At 46.2% G+C, this 26,360-nt stretch overlaps 1 protein-coding gene across 1 annotated transcript; it reads left to right on the top strand.

Moving 5' to 3' along the window:
• Positions 1-18,823: 18,823 nt before the first annotated feature.
• LOC123401131 (pre-mRNA-splicing factor ISY1 homolog) lies at positions 18,824-19,732 on the top strand. The gene has a single exon (XM_045094857.1). The coding sequence runs from the start codon at positions 18,824-18,826 to the stop codon at positions 19,730-19,732; it is 909 nt and encodes a 302-aa protein (XP_044950792.1).
• The last annotated feature ends 6,628 nt before the right edge of the window (positions 19,733-26,360 follow it).

The raw sequence follows: 26,360 nt of genomic DNA, 5'->3' as shown, positions 1-26,360 counted from the left end.
ACCTTCTTGGTAAAAAGAGTGGGATCAATCTTCCCAATTTCAAACCCACGATCTTGTAACAACTCGGTAAGAAAACGCTGATCGGGAGGCTGAAACTCGTTCGTACATGCATGAAGTCGGGAGGAAGACGATGGACGCGGGACTGGGCTTCCGCGGGAGAGGGAGAGGAGAGTACTTGCGCCAGCGAGGAGAAGCGGGCCCAAACAGGTGCACCGGTTAGAGAAGGGAAAACCCTTGGGGTTTTTCCCATTTAAATAAACCATAGACAAAACAATAAATCCTAGACAACACCACGGCTCCTAAACATAAAACAAAATATGCCTGCTCATAAGGGAATTATGACTCATTTGAATAAAATACCCAAGTGATCTTTGGAGCACTCAAGTAATTCTCAAAACAGAATTTGGTACCCTGTTTTAATAATAAACCCTATTATAGCAAGACAAAAAAAAATACCCTAGACATGACCCCATAACCACAAGGAAATACTCTAATGGATCTACAATTTTAAAACAGGGAAAAAGTAAATAAAACTTGAGCTCAAAATAATAAGTAAGGGAAAGAGGTTTTGGGATAGCTTTAAAATCCACATAGTTGAAACCCCTTTTCTAAAACCACACAGCATCACATCACAACACCACACTTGACATCACATCAAATCACCTCACTGCCACACATTAACAACTACCACAAGAAGGCATGGATGAATGGATGCATGAATGCAATGGGAAGACAAAGTATGAACACATGAAATCATAGACACAAAATGACATCATCATATCCAAGACAAGGTGCACCCACATGCAATACGTTCCAAATAGGGAAGGTTAAATATGGGGCACTACACGGACCTCCCGAGACGAGGGAACCTCGAAAACAAATGCTCGACTCCATCGTCTCCACATGCGGTTGTTTCAATCCTATTACTTTCTGCAAATTTGCCCCTCTTGTTTAGTCATACTTGCAGTTGTTAGATATGTTGTTTTTCATACAGGTTATCCATCTAGTTACATTTCTAGACAAACTACTCCCTCCATCTACTAATACAAGGCCATTTCACATTTTTATGTCTAACTTTGACTATTAATTTTACCAACAAAATGTGAGTCCCATGCAAAGTTTTAAATTGCCGGCTATTGCGGCGCTATTTGCCGGCAATAGCGGCCAGATAATCTTGGGGCAACGCCACTGCCACTTATGACGCTATGAAAACTGAACCGCAAAATGCTGCTATTAGCCAGATTTAGCTGCGATTTTCTGCAGATATTTGCGCCGCTATTACGAATTTGGGACAGAGAGAATACGTGAATTATGGGCCTTTTCAGCATAATCGCATAGAGGGATTAGAGGACCAAAAAAGGGGGCTATAAGAGCAGAACGCCAACCCTAAGAAGGCGAAACATCAGCTCAACGGTGAGTCTACACCTGCATCCTGCAGCCATCGGAGAGGAAGAAGAACGGAAGGACCGTGTCTCAGCCCGAGCCAGAGATTCAAGGAGGCAAGTTTCAATCGTTTTTAGATAGATGTTAGATGTTAGATTCATGGAGACTATCTCATCTACTTGCACGTGCAATTCTGAATCTCTGCATCGCTATTCTGCATCTCCGAATCTTATTTAGATATATGTTGGATAGGAACCAATTCTGGATCTCTGAATCGTTTTTAGATAGATGTTAGATGTTAGATTCATGGAGACTATCTCATCTACTGCAGATGATACTGGAAAGGAACCAAGTCAACCAACTGCAGATGAGATAGCATGCATCTATCTCATCTATGCATCTGTTTCATCTATTGCAGAGTCATGTATCTTGCACTTATTTTCTGAATTCTTGCATGTATTCTACAAAACCGCAAGAGGCAGCAGCTTTTTTCAATAGCCGGCAATTTTAAACATTGGTCACATGTCATAAAAAGTATGTCATTGGATGCACATTTCAAAGAACTTTTCAATAATTTATTTTTGATGACATATATCCCATATTTTGTTGACCAAAATTACAAGTCAAAGCTTGACACGAAAAACGAAGTGGTCTTGTATATAAAAATGGAGGGATTATTTAATGTTGGGCCTAAATTTATAAAATGAGACCAGATTTTGTTGGTCACCTATTCACCTTCCCTCAAGTCGATCATACCAATCCTTTCACCTTTGTTGAGGCACTAGCGGAAAACGGGCCTTTGGCCGGGACCCTTTAGTCCCGGCCTGCCTCTGGGCCGGGACTAAAGGCCCGGCCACGTCGCCCCAATTCTCAATGCCTCCCTCGAGGCTTTAGTGTTGGGTAACGTAGCATAAATTCAAAATTTTCCTACGCATGTTCAGATCTTCCTATGGAGAGACCAGCAACGAGAGAGGGGTAAGAGCATCTTCATACCTTTGAAGATCGCTAAGCGGAAGCGTTTGCTAGAACGCGGTTGATGGAGTCGTACTCGCGGTGATTCCGATCTAGTGCCGAACAACGGCACCTCCGCGTTCAACACACGTGCAGCCCGGGGACGTATCCCGCACCTTGATCCAGCAAGGAGGAGGGAGAGGTTGGGGAAGAAGACCAGCAACACGACGGCGTGGTGTTGGTGGAGAGACGAGGTCTCCCGGCAAGGCTTCGCCAAGCACCGGCAGAGAGGAGGAGGGAGAGGAGCAGGGCGGCGAGAGAGAGATTAAACCGTGTCTCAAACAGCCCCGAACCTCATCTATATATAGGGGAGAGGGAGGGGGCGCAGCCCTTAGGGTTCCCACCCCTAAGGGGTGCGGCAGCCCTTCAGATGGGGAAGGGGTGGCGGCCAGGGCAAGGGGGAGGGGTGGCGCACCCCTCTGGTGGGCCTAAGGCCCACCTAAATTAGGGTTCCCCCCTCTTTTCCTTTTCCCTGCGCCATGGGCTGAGTGGGGAGGCATACCAGCCCAACTAGGGGCTGGTTCCCACCCCCACTTAGCCCATCTTACCTCTTGGGGTCGCAGCCCCCCTTCGGTGGTCCCCCGGGACCACCTCCGGTGGTCCCGGTGGTCCCGGTACGTTACCGGTGATGCCCGAAACACTTCCGGTGTCCGAAACCATCCGCCCTATATATCAATCTTTACCTCCGGACCATTCCGGAGCTCCTCGTGACGTCCTGGATCTCATCCGGGACTCCGAACAACTTTCGGTAATCTCGTATAACAATTCCCTATAACCCTAGCGTCATCGAACCTTAAGTGTGTAGACCCTACGGGTTCGGGAGACAGGCTGACATGACCGAGACACCTCTCTGGCCAATAACCATCAGCGGGGTCTGGATACCCATGGTGGCTCCCACTAGCTCCACGATGATCTCATCGGATGAACCACGATGTCAAGGATTCAATCAATCCCGTATACGATTCCCTTTGTCTGTCGGTATAGAACTTGCCCGAGATTCGATCGTCGGTATACCTATACCTTGTTCAATCTCGTTGCCGGTAAGTCTCTTTACTCGTTCCGTAGCACGTCATCGTGTGACTAACTCCTTAGTCACATTGAGCTCATGATGATGTTCTACCGAGTGGGCTCAGAGATACCTCTCCGTCACACGGAGTGACAAATCCCGATCTCGATTCGTGCCAACCCAACAGACACTTTCGGAGGTACCCGTAGTGCACCTTTATAGTCACCCAGTTACGTTGTGACGTTTGATACACCCAAAGCACTCCTACGGTATCCGGGAGTTGCACAATCTCACGGTCGAAGGAAAAGATACTTGACATTAGAAAAGCATTAGCATACGAACAATACGATCTAGTGCTAGGCTTAGGATTGGGTCTTGTCCACCACATCATTCTCCCAATGATGTGATCCCGTTATCAATGACATCCAATGTCCATGATCAGGAAACCATGATCATCTATTGACTAACGAGCTAGCTAACTAGAGGCTTGCTAGGGACACATTGTGATCTATTCATTCACACATGTATTAGTGTTTCCTATTAATACAATTATAGCATGAACGATAGACGATTATCATGAACAAGGAAATATGATAATAACCATTTTATTATTGCCTCTAGGGCATATTTCCAACAGTCTCCCACTTGCACTAGAGACAATAATCTAGTTACATTGTGATGTATCGAACACCCATAGCATTATGGTGCTGATCATGTTTTGCTCGTGGAAGAGGTTTAGTCAACGGGTCTGCAATATTCAGATCCGTGTGTACTTTACAAATATCTATCACTCCACTTTGGACATGGTCCTGGATGGAGTTGTAGCGGCGCTTGATGTGCTTCGTCTTCCGGTGAAACCTGGGCTCTTTGGCTATGGCAATGGCTCCAGTGTTATCACAGAAGAGTGTCATAGGACCCGACGCGCTTGGAACCACTCCAAGGTCGGTGATGAGCTCCTTCATCCAAATTCCTTCATGAGCCGCTTCTGAAGCAGCTATGTACTCCGCTTCACATGTAGATGCTGCCACGACTTCTTGCTTGCTGCTGCACCAGCTCACTGCCCCACCATTCAACACATATACGTATTCGGTTTGTGACTTAGAGTCATCCGGATCTGTGTCGAAGCTAGCATCGACGTAACCCTTTACGACGAGCTCTTCGTCACCTCCATAAACGAGAAACATTTCCTTAGTCCTTTTCAGGTACTTAAGGATATTCTTGACCGCTGTCCAGTGTTCCGCACCGGGATTACTTTGGTACCTCCCTACCAAGCTTATGGCAAGGTTTATATCGGGTCTGGTACACAGCATGGCATACATTAGAGAGCCCACGGCTGAAGCGTAGGGGACAGAACTCATCTTCTCTCTATCTGCTGCCGTGGTCGGCGACTGAGTCTTACTCAATCTCATACCTTGCAAAACTGGCAAGAACCCTTTCTTTGAGTTTTCAATATTGAATTTCTTCAATATCTTGTCAAGGTATGTACTTTGCGAAAGACCTATGAGGCGTCTCGATCTATCTCTATAGATCTTGATGCCTAATATGTATGCAGCTTCTCCAAGGTCCTTCATTGAAAAACTCTTATTCAAATAGGCCTTTATGCTCTCCAACATCTCTATATCATTCCCCATCAATAATATGTCATCCACATATAGTACGAGGAAAGCTACAGAGCTCCCACTCACTTTCTTGTACAGACAGGCTTCTCCGTAAACCTGTATGAACCCAAACGCTTTAATCACCTCATTAAAGCGAATGTTCCAACTCCGAGATGCTTGCACCAGCCCATAGATGGAGCGCTGGAGCTTGCATACTTTGTTAGCATCTTTAGGATTGACAAAACCTTCTGGTTGCATCATATACAACTCTTCCTTAAGATTCCCGTTAAGGAATGCTGTTTTGACGTCCATTTGCCAAATTTCTTAATCATAAAAGGCGGCAATTGCTAACATGATTCGGACTGATTTCAGCTTCGCTACGGGAGAGAAATTCTCTTCGTAGTCAACTCCTTGAATTTGTCGAAAACCCTTTGCGACAAGTCGAGCTTTGTAAACGGTTACATTACCATTTGCATCAGTCTTCTTCTTGAAGATCCATTTATTTTCTATGGCTCGCCGGTCATCGGGCAAGTCCACCAAAGTCCATACTTTGTTCTCATACATGGATCCTATCTCGGATTTCATGGCCTCAAGCCATTTGTTGGAATCCGGGCCCGCCGTCGCTTCTTCATAGTTCGAAGGTTCACTGTTGTCTAACAACATGATTTCCATCACAGGGTTGCCGTACCACTCTGGTGCGGAGCATACCCTTGTGGACCTTCGTGGTTCAGTAGTAACTTGATCTGAAGCTTCATGATCATCATCATTAACTTCCTCTTCAGTCGGTGTAGGCACCACAGGAACAACTTCTTGCGCTGCGCTACTTTCCTGTTCGAGAGGGGGTGTAATTACCTCATCAAGTTCTACCTTCCTCCCACTTACTTCTTTCGAGAGGAACTCTTTCTCTAGAAAGGATCCGTTCTTGGCAACAAAGGTTTTACCTTCGGATCTAAGATAGAAGGTATACCCAATAGTTTCCTTAGGGTATCCTATGAATACGCATTTCTCCGCTTTGGGTTCGAGCTTTTCTGGTTGAAGTTTCTTCACATAAGCATCGCAGCCCCAAACTTTAAGAAACGACAACTTAGGTTTCTTGCCAAACCATAGTTCATACGGTGTCGTCTCAACGGATTTAGACGGTGCCCTATTTAAAGTGAATGCTGCAGTTTCTAATGCGTATCCCCAAAATGATAGCGGTAAGTCGGTGAGAGACATCATAGATCGTACCATATCTAATAAAGTGCGATTACGACGTTCAGACACTCCGTTTCGCTGTGCCAGGCGGCGTTAGTTGTGAAACAATTCCACACTTCCTTAGGTGTGTGCCAAACTCGTGACTCAAATATTCTCCTCCACGATCAGATCATAGACATTTAATTTTTCTGTCACGTTGATTCTCAACCTCACTCTGAAATTCCTTGAACTTTTCAAACGTCTCAGATTTGTGTTTCATCAAGTAGATATACCCATACCTACTCAAATCATCGGTGAGAGTGAGAACATAACGATAACCACCGCGAGCTTCAACGTTCATTGGACCACACACATCAGTATGTATTATTTCCAATAAGTCGGTGGCTCTCTCCATTATTCCTAAGAATGGAGTCTTAGTCATCTTGCCCATGAGGCACGGTTCGCATGTGTCAAATGATTCAAAGTCAAGAGACTCTAGCAGTCCATCAGTATGGAGCTTCTTCATGCGCTTAACGCCGATATGACCAAGGCGGCAGTGCCACAAGTATGTGGGACTATCATTATCAACTTTGCATCTTTTGGTACTTACACTATGAATATGTGTAACATCACGATCGAGATTCATCAAGAATAAACCATTCACCAGCGGAGCATGACCATAAAACATATTACTCATATAAATAGAACAACCATTATTCTCTGACTTAAATGAGTAGCCGTCTCGCATTAAGCAAGACCCTGATACAATGTTCATGCTTAAAGCTGGTACTAAATAACAATTATTAAGGTTTAAAACTAATCCCGACGGTAGATGTAGAGGTAGCGTGCCGACGGCGATCACATCGACCTTTGAACCATTCCCGACGCGCATCGTCACCTCGTCCTTGGCCAGTCTCCGCTTATTCCGTAGTTCCTGCTTTGAGTTGCAAATGTGAGCAACAGCACCGGTATCAAATACCCAGGAGCTACTACGAGCGCTGGTAAGGTACACATCAATAACATGTATATCACATATACCTTTAACGTTGCCGGCCTTCTTGTCCGCTAAGTATTTGGGGCAGTTGCGCTTCCAGTGACCTTTTCCCTTGCAGTAGAAGCACTCAGTCTCAGGCTTGGGTCCGTTCTTTTTCTTCTTCCCGGCATCTGGTTTACCGGGCGCGGCAACAGATTTGCCGTCTTTCTTGAAGTTCTTCTTACCCCTGCCTTTCTTGAAACTAGTGGTCTTGTTGACCATCAACACTTGATGCTCCTTCTTGATTTCTACTTCTGCAGACTTGAGCATCGAGTACAACTCGGGAATGGTTTTCTCCATCCCTTGCATGTTGTAGTTAAGCACAAAGCCTTTGTAGCTTGGTGGGAGAGACTGGAGGATTCTGTCAATGATAGCATCATCCGGAAGTTCGACTCCGAGTGAAGTCAGACGACCGTGTAACCCAGACATTTTGAGTATGTGCTCACTGACAGAACTGTTCTCCTCCATCTTACAGCTGAAGAACTTGTCGGAGACTTCATATCTCTCGACACGGGCATGAGCTTGAAAAACTAGCTTCAGCTCTTGGAACATCTCATATGCCCCGTGTTGCTCAAAATGTCTTTGGAGCCCCGTTTCTAAACTGTATAACATGCCACACTTGACCAGAGAGTAGTCATCACTCCGCGCTTGCCAGACGTTTAGAACGTCCTGGGCTGCTGCAGGAGCGGGAGGGTCACCTAGCGGCGCATTAAGGACATAAGCCTTTTTAGCTGCTTCAAGGATGAGCTTCAGGTTGCGAACCCAGTCCGCATAGTTGCTACCATCATCTTTCAGCTTCTTTTTCTCTAGGAATGCGTTGAAGTTGAGGTTGACGTTGGACATCTACAATATTTATAAAGACAACTTTTAGACTAAGTTCATGACAATTAAGTTCATTTAATCAAATTAAGTATGAACTCTCACTTAAATTGACATCCCTCTAGTCATCTAAGTGATACATGATCCATGTTGACTAACCCGTGTCCGATCATCACGTGAGACGGACTAGTCACCATGGTGAGCAACTTCATGCTGATCGTATTCAACCATACGACTCATGTTCGACCTTTCGGTCTCTTGTATTCGAGGTCATGTCTGTACATGCTAAGCTCGTCGAGTCAACCTAAGTGTTTCGCGTGTGTAAATCTGGCTTACACCCGTTGTATGCGAACGTTAGAATCTATCACACCCGATCATCACGTGGTGCTTCGAGACAACGAACCTTCGCAACGGTGCACACTTAGGGGAATACGTTCTCGAATTTTTAGGAGGGATCATCTTATTATGCTACCGTCGTTCTAAGCAATAAGATGTAAAACATGATAAACATCACAATGCAATCATATAGTGACATGATATGGCCATTATCATCTTTGCTCTTTCGATCTCCATCTTCAGGCATTGCATGATCATCATCGTCGCCGGCGTGACACCATGATCTCCATCATCATGATCTCCATCATCGTGTCTCCGTGAAGTCGTCACGCCAACTACTACTATCACTACTACTATGGCTAACCGTTAGCAATGAAGTAAAAGTAGCAAGCACATGGCGTTGCATCTCATACAATAAATTAAGACAACTCCTATGGCTCCTGCCGGTTGTCATACTCATCGACATGCAAGTCGTGAAACCTATTACAATAACATGATCATCTCATACATCATACATGCAACATCACAACTTTGGCCATATCACATCACATGCCAAACCCTGCAAAAACAAGTTAGACGTCCTCTAATTGTTGTTGCAAGTTTTACGTGGCTGATTTGGGTTTCTAGCAAGAACGCCTTCTTACCTACGTGACAGCCACAACGATGATATGCCAAAGCTATTTACCCTTCATAAGGACCCTTTTCATCAAATCCAATCCGACTAGAGTAGGAGAGACAGACACCCGCTAGCCACCTTTATGCACGATGTGCATGTCTGTCGGTGGAACCAGTCTCACGTAAGCGTACGTGTAAGGTCGGTCCGGGCCGCTTCATCCCACAATACCGCCGGAAAAGAATAAGACTAGTAACGGCAAGCAAATTGACAAACCATCGCCCACAACTTTTGTGTTCTACTCGTGCATAGAATCTACGCATAGAAAACCTGGCTCTTATGCCACTATTGGGTAACGTAGCATAAATTCAAAATTTTCCTACGCATGTTCAGATCTTCCTATGGAGAGACCAGCAACGAGAGAGGGGTAAGAGCATCTTCATACCTTTGAAGATCGCTAAGCGGAAGCATTTGCTAGAACGCGGTTGATGGAGTCGTACTCGCGGTGATTCCAATCTAGTGCCGAACAACGGCACCTCCGCGTTCAACACACGTGCAGCCCGGGGACGTATCCCGCACCTTGATCCAGCAAGGAGGAGGGAGAGGTTGGGGAAGAAGACCAGCAACATGACGGCGTGGTGTTGGTGGAGAGACGAGGTCTCCCGGCAAGGCTTCGCCAAGCACCGGCACAGAGGAGGAGGGAGAGGAGCAGGGCTGCGAGAGAGAGATTAAACCGTGTCTCAAACAGCCCCGAACCTCATCTATATATAGGGGAGAGGGAGGGGGCGCAGCCCTTAGGGTTCCCACCCCTAAGGGGTGCGGCAGCCCTTCAGATGGGGAAGGGGTGGCGGCCAGGGCAAGGGGGAGGGGTGGCGCACCCCTCTGGTGGGCCTAAGGCCCACCTAAATTAGGGTTCCCCCCTCTTTTCCTTTTCCCTGCGCCATGGGCTGAGTGGGGAGGCATACCAGCCCAACTAGGGGCTGGTTCCCACCCCCACTTAGCCCATCTTACCTCTTGGGGTCGCAGCCCCCCTTCGGTGGTCCCCCGGGACCACCTCCGGTGGTCCCGGTGGTCCCGGTACGTTACCGGTGATGCCCGAAACACTTCCGGTGTCCGAAACCATCCGTCCTATATATCAATCTTTACCTCCGGACCATTCCGGAGCTCCTCGTGACGTCCTGGATCTCATCCGGGACTCCGAACAACTTTCGGTAATCTCGTATAACAATTCCCTATAACCCTAGCGTCATCGAACCTTAAGTGTGTAGACCCTACGGGTTCGGGAGACAGGCTGACATGACCGAGACACCTCTCTGGCCAATAACCATCAGCGGGGTCTGGATACCCATGGTGGCTCCCACTAGCTCCACGATGATCTCATCGGATGAACCACGATGTCAAGGATTCAATCAATCCCGTATACGATTCCCTTTGTCTGTCGGTATAGAACTTGCCCGAGATTCGATCGTCGGTATACCTATACCTTGTTCAATCTCGTTGCCGGTAAGTCTCTTTACTCGTTCCTAGCACGTCATCGTGTGACTAACTCCTTAGTCACATTGAGCTCATGATGATGTTCTACCGAGTGGGCCCAGAGATACCTCTCCGTCACACGGAGTGACAAATCCCGATCTCGATTCGTGCCAACCCAACAGACACTTTCGGAGGTACCCGTAGTGCACCTTTATAGTCACCCAGTTACGTTGTGACGTTTGATACACCCAAAGCACTCCTACGGTATCCGGGAGTTGCACAATCTCACGGTCGAAGGAAAAGATACTTGACATTAGAAAAGCATTAGCATACGAACAATACGATCTAGTGCTAGGCTTAGGATTGGGTCTTGTCCACCACATCATTCTCCCAATGATGTGATCCCGTTATCAATGACATCCAATGTCCATGATCTGGAAACCATGATCATCTATTGACTAACGAGCTAGCTAACTAGAGGCTTGCTAGGGACACATTGTGATCTATTCATTCACACATGTATTAGTGTTTCCTATTAATACAATTATAGCATGAACGATAGACGATTATCATGAACAAGGAAATATGATAATAACCATTTTATTATTGCCTCTAGGGCATATTTCCAACATTTAGTCCCGGCCCGTAAGGAGCCTTTAGTCCCGGTTCGTGTCCCAAACCGGGACTAAAGGGCTACGCGGTGGGCAGCCCGCATGTGCGCCACCTTTAGTCCCGGTTTGTGTCTCAAACTGGGACTAAAGTCCTCTACCTATATATAGCACAGCCCCCCTCTCCCCTCTTCCTTGCATTTTTCTTGGATGGAGGATTGTGGGTGGGTGCTAGCTCTCCACTTTTTTTGATGCACTAGAGGTGTTTGTTGAAATGTGTGTTAGAGCGATGCCGCTTTATTTCACCGAACACAACTACGATATGAGATGCCTGAGCCATGCTTAAACCTCTTCCTCTTTATTTCTACTTATTCTAAAAGGTTAGCAACTATATTTCCTCGTTTAGACCGTGCGGTACTAATTTTTAGGATCATGATTGTATTTGATATACTGTCGTATAACACAGATGAGCCATCCATGGATGTACGGTGATCGACGCACAGCCGCTTACAGAGAAGCCGTGCATTCTTTTCGAGATGCAGCCGATGCGAACAAGCATGGTGGTGGCTATATGTTTTGTCCATGTGTTGAATGTCGGAATGAGAAGGATTACACTTCCGCAAGAGTCATTCAGAGCCACCTGCTTCGGTCCAGTTTTATGTCGGGCTATAATGTTTGGACCAAGCACGGAGAAAGAGGGGTTATGATGGAAGACGACGATGAAGAAGAAGAGAACGATGATGACAACTACCGATCTATGCTCCCTGAGTATGTTGATACCGCAATGGAAGACAATGAAGAAGAAGATCAGGATGAAGAACGGGAACCAGATGAGCCCGCTGATGATCTTGGCCGGGTCATTTCTGATGCACAGCGAGGTTGCGACATAGAAAAGGAGAGGTTGCAGTTCGAGCAGATGTTACAGGACCACAACAAATTGTTGTACCCAACTTGTGAAGATGGCCATAAGAAGCTGGGTAGCACACTGGAATTGCTGAAGTGGAAGGCAGAGACCGGTGTGACTGACTCGTCATTCGAGAAGTTGCTGGTACTCATGAAGAAGATGCTTCCAAGAAAGAACGAATTGCCTGCCAGCACGTACGAAGCAAAGAAGCTTGTCTGCCCTCTAGGATTAGATGTGCAGAAGATACATGCATGCCCTAATGACTGCATCCTCTACCGCGGTGAGAAGTACGAGAATATGGATAAATGCCCGGTATGCACTGCATTACGGTATAAGATCAGAAAAGATGACCCTGGTAATACTGAGGGCGAGCCAACCAGGAAGAGGGTTCCTGCCAAGGTGATGTGGTATGCTCCTATAATACCACGGTTGAAACGTCTGTTCAGAAATAAAGATCATGCGAAGTTGTTGCGATGGCACATGGAAGATCATATGAAAGACGATAAGTTGAGGCACACCGCTGATGGTCGGCAGTGGAGAAAAATCGAGAGAGAGTTCCCGAGATTTGAAGCTGACGCAAGGAACTTATGGTTAGGTCTGAGTACAGATGACATGAATCCTTTTGGGGAGCAGAGTTGCAGTCACAGCACCTGGCCCGTTACTCTATGTATCTACAACCTTCCTCCTTGGTTGTGCATGAAGCGGAAGTTCATTATGATGCCAGTGCTTATCCAAGGTCCAAAGCAACCCGGCAACGATATTGATGTGTACCTAAGGCCATTAGTTGATGAACTTTTACAGCTGTGGGCCGAACCAGGTGTACGTGTGTGGGACGAGCACAAACAAGAGGAATTTGACCTTCGAGCGTTGCTTTTCGTAACCATCAATGATTGGCCTGCTCTTAGTAACATTTCAGGATAGTCAAACAAGGGATACAATGCATGCACGCACTGTTTGGATCAGACAGATAGTATATATCTGGACAAATGTAGGAAGAATGTGTATCCGTACAATCGTCGTTTTCTTCCGCCCAAGCATCCCTTAAAGAAAAAAGGCAAGCATTTCAATGGCAAGGCAAAACCCCGGGGGAAGCCTGTCATCTGTACCGGTGCTGAAGTATTTGATATGGTCAAAGATTTAAAAGTAATCTTTGGAAAGGGTCCTAGCAGCCAACCTGTTCCTAACGGCCCTGATAAGCGCGTACCCATGTGAAGGAAGAAATCTATATTTTGGGAGCAACCCTACTGGGAAGTCCATGAGGTCCGCTCGGCAATCGACGTGATGCACCTGACGAAGAATCTCTGCGTGAATATTCTAGGCTTCCTGGGCTTGTATGGGAAGTCAAAAGATACACCGGAAGCACGGGAGGACCAGGAACGTCATAAAGGAAGAGATGGCATGCATCCAGGGCAGTTTCAAGGGCATGCCAGCTACGCTCTTACTAAGGAAGAGAAGGAAATCTTCTTTGAAGTCCTTTTCAGTATCAAGGTCCCAACGGGCTTCTCGTCGAATATAAAGGGAATCGTAAATATGAAAGACAAAAAATTCCAAAACCTAAAGTCTCATGACTGCCACGTGCTTATGATGCAATTGCTTCCGGTTGCATTGAGGGGAATTCTACCAGAAAATGTTCGCCTGGCAATTGTGAAGGTATGTGCATTCCTCAATGCAATTTCTCAGAAGGTAATCGATCGAGAAAGTCTATCAGGGTTACAGATTGATCTGGTCCAATGTCTGGTCAGCTTTGAGTTGTTGTTCCCGCCATCCTTCTTCAATATAATGACACACCTCCTAGTTCACCTAGTCCAAGAGATTAGAATTCTCGGTCCTGTGTTTCTACACAATATGTTCCCCTTCGAGAGGTTCATGGGAGTCTTAAAGAAATATGTTCGTAAGTGTGCTAGGCCAGAAGGAAGCATCTCCAAGGGCTATGGAACAGAGAGGTCATTGAGTTTTGTGTGGACTTTCTTCCTGACCTTAAGCCGATTGGTGTTCCTGAATGTCGGTACGAGGGTAGGCTGACAGGAAAAGGCACACTAGGAAGGAAAGCAAAAGTATGTATGGACGGGCATTCTTTTTCTGAAGCACACTACACAGTTCTACACAATTCCACCATGGTGGCTCCGTATATCGTGAGACACAAGAATATTCTACGCTCCGAAAACCCGGGGAAGGCTGACTCTTGGATTAAAGGGGAACACGAGAAGACTTTCGGCAGTTGGTTGCAGACACATCTCATGAATGACGACACCGTTGGAGATGAGCTGTACTATTTGGCCAGGCCACCATCTTCGACTATATGTACTTTCCAAGGGTATGAGATAAATGGAAATACATTTTACACGGTTGCCCAAGATAAAAAGAGCACCAACCAAAATAGTGGTGTCCGCTTTGATGCAACAGACGGGAATGGGCACTGTTTGGAAACATATTACGGGTACATAGAGGAGATATGGGAACTTGACTATGGACCTACTTTTAAGATCCCTTTGTTTCGGTGCAAATGGGTGAAGCTGACAGGAGGCGGGGTAGTTGTCATTCATGAGGGCCAAAGTCAAGCAGTGGACTCTAAAGAAGATGGCCGAACTGTTCCGTAGCTGGAAGAAGAAGCTATGGAAAAACTATCTGAAGACAAAGGAAGTGCCAGTATTCGAGGGGTATCTAGTCAAGCAGGCGAATCACTCGAAGGCATTTCAAGAGTACAAGGAGTCAGAAGATGCCCAGGCATTATCAGAAAAGAACAAGATAAATGCTGACAAGAAGAAATATCACCACAAGCCGGGGCCAGGGGGCTATGAGACTGCCATCCCAAAGTGGGATAAGAAAGAGCAAGATATTCTAGATAAAGGCATCGTACCTGAACCACTCCGTGATGAGTGGGAATTGAGAGCAAGAAATTGGTTCCTTGCGCATGGTGGGTCGTACGACGAAAAAACAGGGGACCTCATCTGCAATGACGGTCTTAGGATACCCAGGGAGAATTGGAAAAGGATAGTGAAAGAAATTAAGGAGGGAAAAAGAAAGTTCACTTCAGATAGAGATAAAGATTTGCTCACACTGGTCCTCGGCAATGACAAACATGGAGGACGAACGCGAGGCTTCGGTCCTTCTTACCCGTGGTGGCTTGGGTTTGCGAGAGACCAAGACACTTACAGAAGCCGAGAGAGAGCAAAGAAGCGGCAGCGGGATGAGGAGAATGACAAGTTCAACCAGTTGCTTGCCAGGATTAACGAGCAACAGAAGCAGATTGATGAGCTTAGAGGAGTACCGCGCCAGGAAGATCCTGCACTTGATACTACCGGCGCCCCATCTAAGCAGAAAAGCAGCGTGGCTGAATCTGAGGCCCCGCCTGACGATGCACGAAGAATGATAGAGGGCGGTCCCGGCTACCCCGTGGATGGAATCAAGGAGTCAACATCATGTGAACTCCATCAGAAATTCAAGAACATATCCATGAAGGTGGCCGTCGGACAAGCTTTACCTTCTGGCCCTGATGCACGCTGGCATGGCCGTGAGATTCCAGCTGGCTTTGCTAAAGTCGGGGTGGATGAAATCCTGACGGGGTTTCGTGATATGGAGCTCGACATAGCTGGACCCGAAGATGAGAGGACACTCGGAGAAGTACTGGGTGGAGTCATCCTATGGGACAAGAACTACATCAAGCTTCTAGGCTCGGCCCCAAGGACAACACCGCCTCTGAGTCGTCGCAGGGCACCTACACCTCCATTACCTCCAAGCCCTCCACATGACGTCGGCCAGCACAACACGAGTCCATCTCGATCACCGCCGCCGGACTTGGGTCGTCCGTCTCTGCCGCCGCCCGCTTCGGATACTAAGCGGGAGCGTGCCACCAAGAACGCTCCGCCGACGATTCCTAAGCCACGGAGCCCCCCAAAGCGCAAACGGTCGCCCCTCCCAAAGGTACGTCATGCTAATCTTCCTATCAGACCTTATGATCGTACCCCCGAGGAAAACGCCAGGATAGCAAAGGAACATCATGATGCGCAGATGAAAAAGAAGGAACCCGAGCCCCGCCCGGAATACACCGAGAAGCAAATAGCATTTGCAAAATACTTCACGACCCTTCCATCACAGTATGACTTACACCATAAGCCTGATGACTATACAGGCACGTTGCAGAAGGAAGTGAAAAAGAACAGATCACGTGCAAGTGCAAGATGGAGCAAATCAAGTTCAACTACAAGCAAGAAAAAATCAGATGTTCCTCAGCTTGGACAACAGGCCAAACAGTCGATCCCACCCCTCAAGGTGTTAACCGAGAATGTTCCCCTCCGGTGTAGGGGCTAGCTTTTGAAATAGCAAAGGAGTTGGCGGCTGAATGTGGTGTCTCGGTTGAAAATTTGCTGGCTTCCCAAGACGACAGGATACCCAAGGCTATGGTAGCCCCTAAGCCACAGTTTGTCGTGGGTGAGCCTTTGGTCAGGAAAGATGATCTCCCAACAAATATGCGTTACTTGCATCAATGGTACTTAAGTGAATCAAAGAATGGGAGAACGATGATCGTGCTGAGTGTCCCACGGGAGTACTACGGCCGTCCCGAACAAATCCATATCGACTTTGATGAACTCTTCCAGATGTACAATGGCGACGCCCTCGACAAATCGCTTATGAGTTGCTATTGTCTGTAAGTTTTTCAATTCGTTGTCTACATATAACTTGTTTAGTGATTTCAATTCATTGTCTATATATAACTTGTACTCTATTATGCAGAATGAAGATTCTGGATTGTAAAAGTAAGAGCATCCTAAATACTGGGTTTATTGACCCAGAAAAAATACATATAGCGACGCTAACTGATTATCCCAAGGAGACGGTGGAAAACCTTCTAAGGTTTCTAACAGATCAAAATTTCTATGACCACATACGGTTTCCATACAACTTCAGGTGAGGGTCTTTACTCTGTTGTGTACATTCACTTATAAGTGTAATTGATAAGTTACTGACATATATATATATATATATATATATATATATATATATATATATATATACACATGTGCAGCTTCCATTGGATTCTGTTGGACATTCAAATTGATAAGGGAAGGGTTGATGCCTTCGACCCATTATCGAGACCCTTGGAACAGTTCCAAAGCCTGCAGGACATGCTCCAAGGGTAATTTCAATCATTCTTGCGCTCTATCGGTCTCTTTCGATGATTTTTTGATATATCAATTAATGAAAAACTTAGCAAATCATTATCCTTGTCGGGCAGGGTTTGGAAGCGGTTCAAGTGCGTGACTCCCGGTAACTTTCCTGAGAAGCTGACCTTTAGAGCGGCTCAGGTAAGTAGTAGCATGATATACTTCTATTTTTAATACATTTATGATGCTAGATTATTATTTTGATTATATATATTCTATTCTCGTAAAGTGCGACCAGCACCCACGGGGAACGCATCTATGCGGATACTATGTTTGCGAGACCATTCGCACGTTTACCTCTGAGCACAAGGATTACAGATTCGACGTAAGCAATGAACATTCACACCTCTATTTTTACCCGTCATTCTTTGTTATCATGATTGATATTCATATTCATCTCCTCTTCTTATATAGCACGCGGCCATGACGACGAAGGTCCTACGAGAGTAACGCGCGATTGCTGTTGCAGAGGAGCTTGCGACCTTTCTGAGGACGGAAGCTATAGATGACAAAGGACAATTTAGTGTAGCTAGGGGCCATTACTGATGTTCGTCCATGTAATCGAATAGACGGGCTCTAGTCCCGATAATTCAGATCTTCATATAATTGTATATATATGCTCGCGTGTAAGATAAGTTAATCTTATATATATATGCATAATTATTTCTATTTAAATTATATGAAAACTAATTTCCGAACACCAAACGAGACATCACGTTAATCTCCCGAACACCTAAACCCTAAAACCCAAAAATAATTTCATTTAAAATAATCAAAAAATAAGCAAAATCTGAAACTCTTTAGTCCCGGTCCGTGTAACGAACCGGGACTGAAAGGCCTGCCCCTGGGGCGCTACGAGGCGCCCACGTGGAGCACCTTTAGTCCCGGCTTCTAACAGGGTCGGGACTAAAGGTTAGGCCTTTAGTCCCGCCCCTTTAGTCCCGGTTGGTGAACCGGGACTAAAGCCCCTTACGGGCCGGGGCTAAAGGCCCCGTCCCCACTAGTGAGGAATATCCGTTTGTGAATCCAGCCCACTAAAATTTAATACCTAGAGTTGGCACTTCTTCTTGTATTTTTTAAAGATATTTCCATCGACTACCGGACATTAGTGATGACTCGGTCAATTTGATGATGGTGTTGGCTCGATATCGTAGAGGTGTTCACATGGATAAGATGTAGATGCATGTGTTCATAAAGTGAATATATATATATGCGTGTATGTGAGCATATACCTTGTTGAAACATGTGTCCATTCACAGAGGATAAACATCAACTCCTATTAGCATCCTTTTTATCTAGAGTGGACTTATGCCTTACTTGTACCAACAGTAATTTCGTTATAATAAAAAAGAAAAAAAATAGAACCTTTTGGTAGGTGAACGTTCGCCGGATGATATTTGCGAACAATTTCCATTTCAGTTTCAGTTGTAGGGGTGATATTTTTACCGACCAGCGTGCCAATATTTTTTTTCAAATGTCATCATTTAATCTCGATCAAACTGCTGCGAGGACGTTCGTTGGGAGTTACCTCGCAGCGAACGTTCACCAGTTAACCGAAAAGAAAAGACTGGTCGAGCGAAACCCCAATCCCAAACGGATACGGACCAGGTGAGCCATCAAAGCCGTCTCCCTTCCCCCTAAACCGGCTAACCTAATCCCAAATCCTCATCCCAAAGCTCGCGAACCATCAAAGCCGACGCCGCCATGGCTCGTAACGAGGAGAAGGCGCAGGCCTTGCTGAACCGCTTCATCACGATCAAGCAGGAGGAGAAGCGCAAGCCCCGCGAGCGCCGGCCGTACCTCGCCTCCCAATGCCGGGACCTCGCTCACGCCGACCGCTGGCGTGTAGACATCCTGCGCGAAATCGGCGTCAAGGTCGCCGAGATCCAGAACGAGGGCCTCGCGGAGCACCGTCTCCGAGACCTCAACGATGCGATCAACAAGCTCCTCCGCGAGCGCAGCCACTGGGAGCGCCGCATCCTCGAGCTCGGAGGCCGCGACTACTCTCGGAGCTCCAACGCTGCCCTCATGACTGACCTCGACGGCAACATCGTCGCCGTCCCCAACCCCTCCGGCAGGGGCCCGGGCTACCGCTACTTTGGTCATGCCAAGAACCTACCCGGCGTCCGTGAGCTGTCTGACAAGCCACCTGAGGTCCGCAAGCGCCGCACCCGCTACGAGATCTGCAAGCGCATCGATGCCGGATACTACGGATACCATGATGACGAGGACGGTGTGCTTGAACCCCTTGAGGCTGCTGCCGAGAAGCGCAAGCGCGACGAGGTTGTCACGGAGTGGCACCGCGTGGAGCGTGTGCGGCGGGAGGCCATGAAGAATGTGGTGAGTGGCGAGGTGGCTGGAGCAGGTGCCCATGGTGGGGAGGCTGCTGCTAGGGAGGTGCTGTTCGAGGAGGTGGAGTTGGAGGTTGAAGAGGAGAGGAGGCTGGAGGAGGCCGGGAGGGAGTTTGTCGCACATGTGCCGCTCCCTGATGAGAAGGAGATTGAGCGAATGGTGCTAGAGAAGAAGAAGAAGGAGCTGCTGAGCAAGTACACAAGTGATGCCCTGCAAGGCCAGCAGAAGGAGGCTAAGGAGATGCTCAATATGCAACGCTAGGAGAGGTGTATATATGTTCTTGTCAACGCTAGGAGTGGTGTATATTTAGTATATATGTTCTTTTTATCTTGGCTCTAGTAAATTACTTTTAACTGGTGTAGACTAGGGTAGGGATGCATCCAGAATACCATGCATACCATAAAGACTGTTCATGCATAACATAAAGACTGTTCTACTGATCTTTGTTGCCCTATAATTTGTGTGCGCCCATTTACTAGTCTTTAGTACCTTCATGCTACGAATGGTTTGATTTTATGAGCCAAAGCCTGTGTTCAGTCTTGCATTGCATCATTTATTTGAATTTTGAGAGTTGTCTTCATTGTCATGGTATCAACAGCGAAATACTCTGCTGGACCCTGAGTTAGATATTTATATGGCCGGGGACCCTGAGTTAGATATGTATATGGCCGGTTGTTTTGGCCTTAGGCGTGTATACTGTAGGATAAACTAGCTAGTCCGGTTAGGATTAATAATAGTGTGATCAACGCGGCCAGATGATTAGTTTAGGAAATCTATGTTTAGTCGGTTTGTACTTTCTTAATACTAGTATGAGTCCGGTTAGAATATAGAGTCAGATTAGGATAGATTTTACCGTGAGAGCTTGATAGGACGTGTATAAATACATGGGCAGGCTATAGCTTTGTAACATATCGAGTTGTAAGATATTGTCAAAAGCAATAAAGAGACAACTACGAGGCATGACACGTGCCTTTGGCTAATTTTGAGTTGATCCGTTCGTGCGGGTGTGTTGATCGTGTTGTGATGTGATCGATCCTGTGGTGAAAAGCCAACAATTGATATCTAGAGCAAGGTCGATTTGAAGTTGCGCTTGCCCTGGGGTGGCGACTCGACTAGCGCCTCGGGGCGGGCAATATAGTCGCCGGTGTGGCGACGAGAAGCGGGAGATATAGTCGTTGGGTGGTGCAACGACGAGAAGAGCAGGCGATATGGTCGCTGGATGGAGCGGCGACGTGGAGGATCAGACTATAGTCGTTCGGTGGAGCGACAACGAGAAGGTGCTGAGTTTTTGTCACAAGCGAGGCGACGGATGATTGTCGTTCGGCGAAACGACCTGGAGGGTGACATGCTGCCGTCGGCAAGGCGATGGTGATTGTTGATGGTTATGGAAGTGTCGAGTAGGCACCGAGTAGTTCATCAAGATCATTATTGGAGGGTGCAACATGGAGATGGCGAAGTTGTGGGCCGTCATCAAGGTTTGCACATGAGTTCTTGTAAGATGTGTCCAGGAGCTCGGGGGTGTGAGTCTTCGATTGCAGTTGAGATGCGTCACTAGCGGAGGAGATTGGGAGCGAACACTAGTAGAAAACAGGGCATTGAGCCAACCACATTGGACCCGGATTGGATATAAACCGGTTCTAAAGGGTCTGTCCGCTGGGCCCCCTCCCTGCAGCAAATGGCCGCAAGGCCTTTAGGACCGGTTTGTAACACAAACCGGTCCTAAAGGTTTTTGGACCGTTTGCTGCAGGGAGGGGGGCCCAGTGGACAGACCCTTTAGAACCGGTTTGTATCACAAACCGGTGCTAAAGTTTTCTCATTTTTGCAGCAACTGCGGGGCCCCGCTGTCAGACCCTTTAGCACCGGTTTTTGACACAAACCGGTCCTAAAGCCCTCCTCTCCTTCCTCCCTGAGCACCCCTATATTCCACCCCATTTTTTCTAGCTCCATTTTTTCTAGCTCGAGCTCAACTCCATTTTTGCTCTCTCCTTCCTCTTGGGAGCTCTAATCCATCTCCATTTTTCTCCACCATTTGTCAAGATTGTTGGCACCCATCGGTCCTACGGTTAGCATCAACATTCCCTCTTCCGGTATTGCAAGTTTTGCTCGTTTTCTTGCTCATTTCATTTTTGTTGTGCTAGCTAGGTGTTTGATGAAATGCCTAAGCTAGAGAGAGTTCATCATTTGTTATGTATACATATGCAATTTGAGCTCAAATTTAATTATGATTTGTGGTTTTTTTTAGTGTCGCGCGCCTTGTCCCCTTCCTCACCGCCGTCGATCGCCCCGTCACCGACACAACCTTGGTGAGCCTATTGTTTTTATTTACCAAAACAAATTTTGATTTGTATGATTTACATATTTACTTGTATATAATTTTCTTATTGTGTAAGATTTTTTTATATGTATAGCGCCATGGTTTTGATATCCGTCCCCGTTGGCCCTCGTCCAGTCTATGAGTACGGTGTGGAGGTTGGGTTCGATGATTTTTTCCAGATGTACAATCAACGTGCCCTCGACAAAGCTATCGTCAGCTGCTACTGTTTATAAGTGATTTATTTATGTAATTTAATTATTTAGTTAAGCTCGCGTTCATTGTCCGTATAATTATCACTTACGAGACATTCTTTTTATACGCTACTATGCAGAATGAAGATTCGTGAATGCAGGCTGGCAGGAATCTGGGACTTTGGGTTCATTGACTCGTATTCGTTTCATCAAGAGACAATAGAAAAGTTCAACAAGGATACACCGGATGATTTGCTAAGGTTTTTGAAGCGACAAAGTACCAAAAAAGAAATACTTTGGCCCTACGCATTCAAGTGAGTGTTACTGTCTTGTACACATTCCATTTTGCTTACCTGATGTTAAGTGTAATTGATGAGTATGCATGACTGCGTGTGTACACGTGCGCAGGTCCCACTTCATATTGTTCATCATTAGAATCGATCAAGGACAAGTTGAAGTCTGGGACCCGTTAACCTGGGACGCTGACAAATGGAAGAGTGCGCGTCAGATGCTTCAAAGGTATATATATATCGGCCTCTTTCGTTCATCGGCCTCTTTTTTGTTCATTTCCTGATATCAAGTAAGTAATAATTAACTCTTGTATTCATTTTTCTTTGTCGGCCAGGGTTTGGCAAATGTTCATCAAGGAAGAACCCGGTACATGGGCAGACAAGATCCACTTTCAGATTAACAAAGTAAGTAGTACTACGTACCCTGGTTTCAATACCATTACCATTCTCTTGATTATTATTAATTTGACTGAATTATGTTCTCGTATATAGGGCGTCCCGCAACAACCACAGGGCACTGATTATTGTGGATACTACGTTTGCGAGTACATTCACAGGATTATCAATGAGAAATCCCGTACTTCCAGAAATCTAGAGGTACGTAACCGGATCTTCACAACTTTATTTATGTTGCCATCAATTATGTTAGTTTTGTTCATAACTTAATTGTTTTCATCTACTTCTTTTAAAGCTGCAACGAAAGCGGGCGATGCTAAGACCAATCCAACGTTGCAAGGCAGTTGCAGAGGAATTGGCAGGATTTCTCCTCACGCAAGTCATAGATGAAGGCGGAGAATTTTTCCATCCTATGAACCAATAGGCAGCTCCCTTCTCTATGCAAATATAGAGCTATAGGAAACGAACTTCAAATTATGTAATGATAATCGGTCCAGTACTTCGTGTTACATGTATATATGTACTTTTATTTGGTGCATCAACATTTAACCGCAAACACGGAATCGGAAACACTTAACCGCAAACACGGAATCGGTGTTTCCGGATACGTGTTTCCGATTCCGTGTTCGTAAAAAACGGAACACGGACACACGGAATCGGAAAGACGTAAACGGAAATACGGAACCGGAAACACGGAATCGGAAAGACGTAAACGGAAATACGGAACAGGAAACACGTAAACGAAAACCCTGAAAATACGGAACACGGAAACACCGAAATACGGAATCAGAAACCCTGAAAAGAAAAGAAAAAAAAAGAAAAAAAGCATTAGGACCGGTTGGTGTTACCAACCGGTTCTAAAGGTCCTCCGCCTGCGCGCACTCATCGGCGCCCACGTGGAGGCCTTTAGCACCGGTTTGTAAGAGACCGGTGCTAAAGGGGGGGCCTTTAGTCCCGGATACGTAGCACCGGATGTGTATCCGGGTCCAAAGGCCCTTACCAACCGGTTCTAATACCCCTTTCTCCACTAGTGGAATGGAAAAAGGAATTTGTGCCTTGCGTTTCCGTTCGTGATCAAGGGGTTCCAGCGAGTTCATATATGGTAAAGTTGAGCTGCCCGTATATGGCGAGTTGTGTTGCCGCTTGACAGGTGTTGTTCGATAAGATGTTACATCAACGATAATGAGAAGATGTGAAGATGTCGCGGGTGAAGAGATGTGTGTCCCCGTGTGCGAACAACCGATGAGAAGATGAAAGTCAACATGAAGGTGGACGCGGACCAGTTAAGATGAGTTCCTGCACGAGGCTGTGTGTTTAGTCTGCATGTAGCACGCTAAGATGTGACAGCGTGGCTGGTAGTCTAGATAATCGTTGTTTTCGGTCTACTAATCGGCATGAAAAGAAAAGATGACGATGAAGGGGTGACCATCGTTGAAGAACATAAAAGTTGTGGTCCGGTAAGCCACGTCACTGGAGGCGACCGGCATGACAAGATGAACAGATGGTCTTGTACGTGTTTCGTAGAGTGAAGAGTATGATAGTTTGGATTAGGGAGTGAATGTAGGATAATTCAAACGTGGGCTAGCTCATTGAGTCCGGTTAGAATTAGTAGTGTGATCAACGCTGCCGGATGATTAGTTTAGGAAATCTAGGTTTAGTCAGTCTGTACTTTCCTAATACTAGTATGAGTCTGATTAGAATATAGAGTCGGGTTAGGACAGATTTTACCGTGAAAGCTTGGCGGGACGTGTATAAATACATGAACAGGCTATATAGCTTTGTAACATATCGAGTTGTAAGATATTGGTAAAAGCAATAAAGACACAACTACGAGGCACGATACGTGCCTCTAGCTAATTTTGAGTTGATGTGTTCGTGCGACTGTGTTGGTCGTGTTGTGATGTGATCGATCCTGTGACGAAAAGCCAACATATACTGCCCATGCGATTAACCGCCTCTGATTTGTTTTGCTCACAAATCATGTTTGAGTCGGATGCGACAAATAAGCAATTTATATGCTGCATTGTTGAGTTTGCATGCAATATACGTTGAGCATGTCACATGCTGTAGTCCATTTAGTTAATGTCGCTGCAACTATTTTGCATTTTCTGCTGATGAGTTGTCATACAAATCGAGTAAGCATTTTGTACTTCTTTGAAAACCTTTTAAAATATACTTTCTCTGTTTTAAAATAAATGTCTTAATTTTGTATTAACTTTAATATAAAGCTATACTAAATTTGACACATTTATTTTGGGACGGAGGAAGTACAAGAAACATTGTTTGAAGTTGATGATTTTTCAAATGTCCTTGTGCCCTACCAAGTTAGGTACCAAGTGATAATGCCTTATCTGTGCTGACCACAAGATGCTTTTTTCGGGGTTACAGTTCAAACTGTATATCTGTAGTTCTGTACTAATGATGGGTTTTAGTTATTTATTTGATAGAAAACATGTTGCAAAATCATGCTGGTCGGGTAAATTAACTGACAAGCAGATACTTAGTTTCTTTTTCAGACACTAATGTGTCTGCTTCCTTCATTTCCTCATCAAACATTTGGTAAGGAAAGTCAGATTTGGGGATACATTCAAAATATGTGCGATTCAGTTCAGATTTTTTTTTGCGCTTATGTTGTCTGATTAGCGATTCAATTTCTAGAATATTCCTTGTTAACTGAAGGACCTCATCCGCTTTGGGGTGTGTTATGTATAGGTTGGAACGTCGTCTTGTATGTCCAGTTCATTAAGGACAGTAAAACTGGGCATCATCCGAGCCCTCTCAGGCCATTAGGGAGTTTGGCCGTTAGATCTCAGTTTCTGGTCGTTTTTAGCTGTCTGATGGCTTGTCTAAACACGTAATTAATCGTGTGGGCTAGCTGCCCGAGAGAGGCTACTCCGGTGGAAAAATCGGAGATCTCTGGTAGATTGGGCCAGGCGGCCATTGTTGCAGCGGTTGGGGAAGCACGACCCATCGAGAAATCACAGAAGATGTCGACGTCTGCTCTTCCTCGTCATTGTTTCTCCTCCTCCCCCAAGCCACTCCTGCATGTGGCGCATAGGGTTAGCGATGTGTATGAGAGACCGTCTCATGCGCAGTGGGGCTGGTCCGACGGATGGATGCGGGACGGAGGCAGCTGGTGCGGCAGGGAGATTGGATTGCAAGCAACTATTGAGTGACGACAGAAGATGATCGCCGGCGTTGAAGCATTAGTTCGTGGTAGCCATTCATACCACCAATGTGCGCCACATGCCTCAAGCTCAAGGGAGACAGGTTACTACGAGAGGCCACCCCTCGGCAAGAACAAGGATATGCTCCGCTTTGCTCTACTATCTCCGATTTAAGCCTCCGTCCCCGTTTCCCCTACCTCAATCTCTTCCTCCTCGTATAGCAGGTCATTGTGCTCCACCGACATGAACCTCGAGCGGCAGCGCACCCGCTGACCTCAACCTCGAACAGCTGAGCCCATCATGACTAGCCATATCGTCCGCCGACGCCACCGCCAAACTCAATATCTCCATGTGCGCTGCAGTCCAACATGGTCGTCGCCCTGCTGCACTTGCTCAACGTTGGTTACATGTACAATTCGTGTTTCCCCCTTACACAATATATATACTTCAGGCCAAAACACACAAAGCCCACAAGACATGGCTGCATGACATAATCACTTGTATGTTAGGAACTATAATATTTACGTGAGA

The sequence above is a fragment of the Hordeum vulgare genome, chromosome 6H (genome assembly GCF_904849725.1).
Source record: "Hordeum vulgare subsp. vulgare chromosome 6H, MorexV3_pseudomolecules_assembly, whole genome shotgun sequence".
NCBI lineage: Eukaryota > Viridiplantae > Streptophyta > Magnoliopsida > Poales > Poaceae > Hordeum > Hordeum vulgare.
The sequence above is the reverse complement of the archived record's forward strand: the minus strand, read 5'-3'. Positions and strand labels throughout refer to the sequence as shown.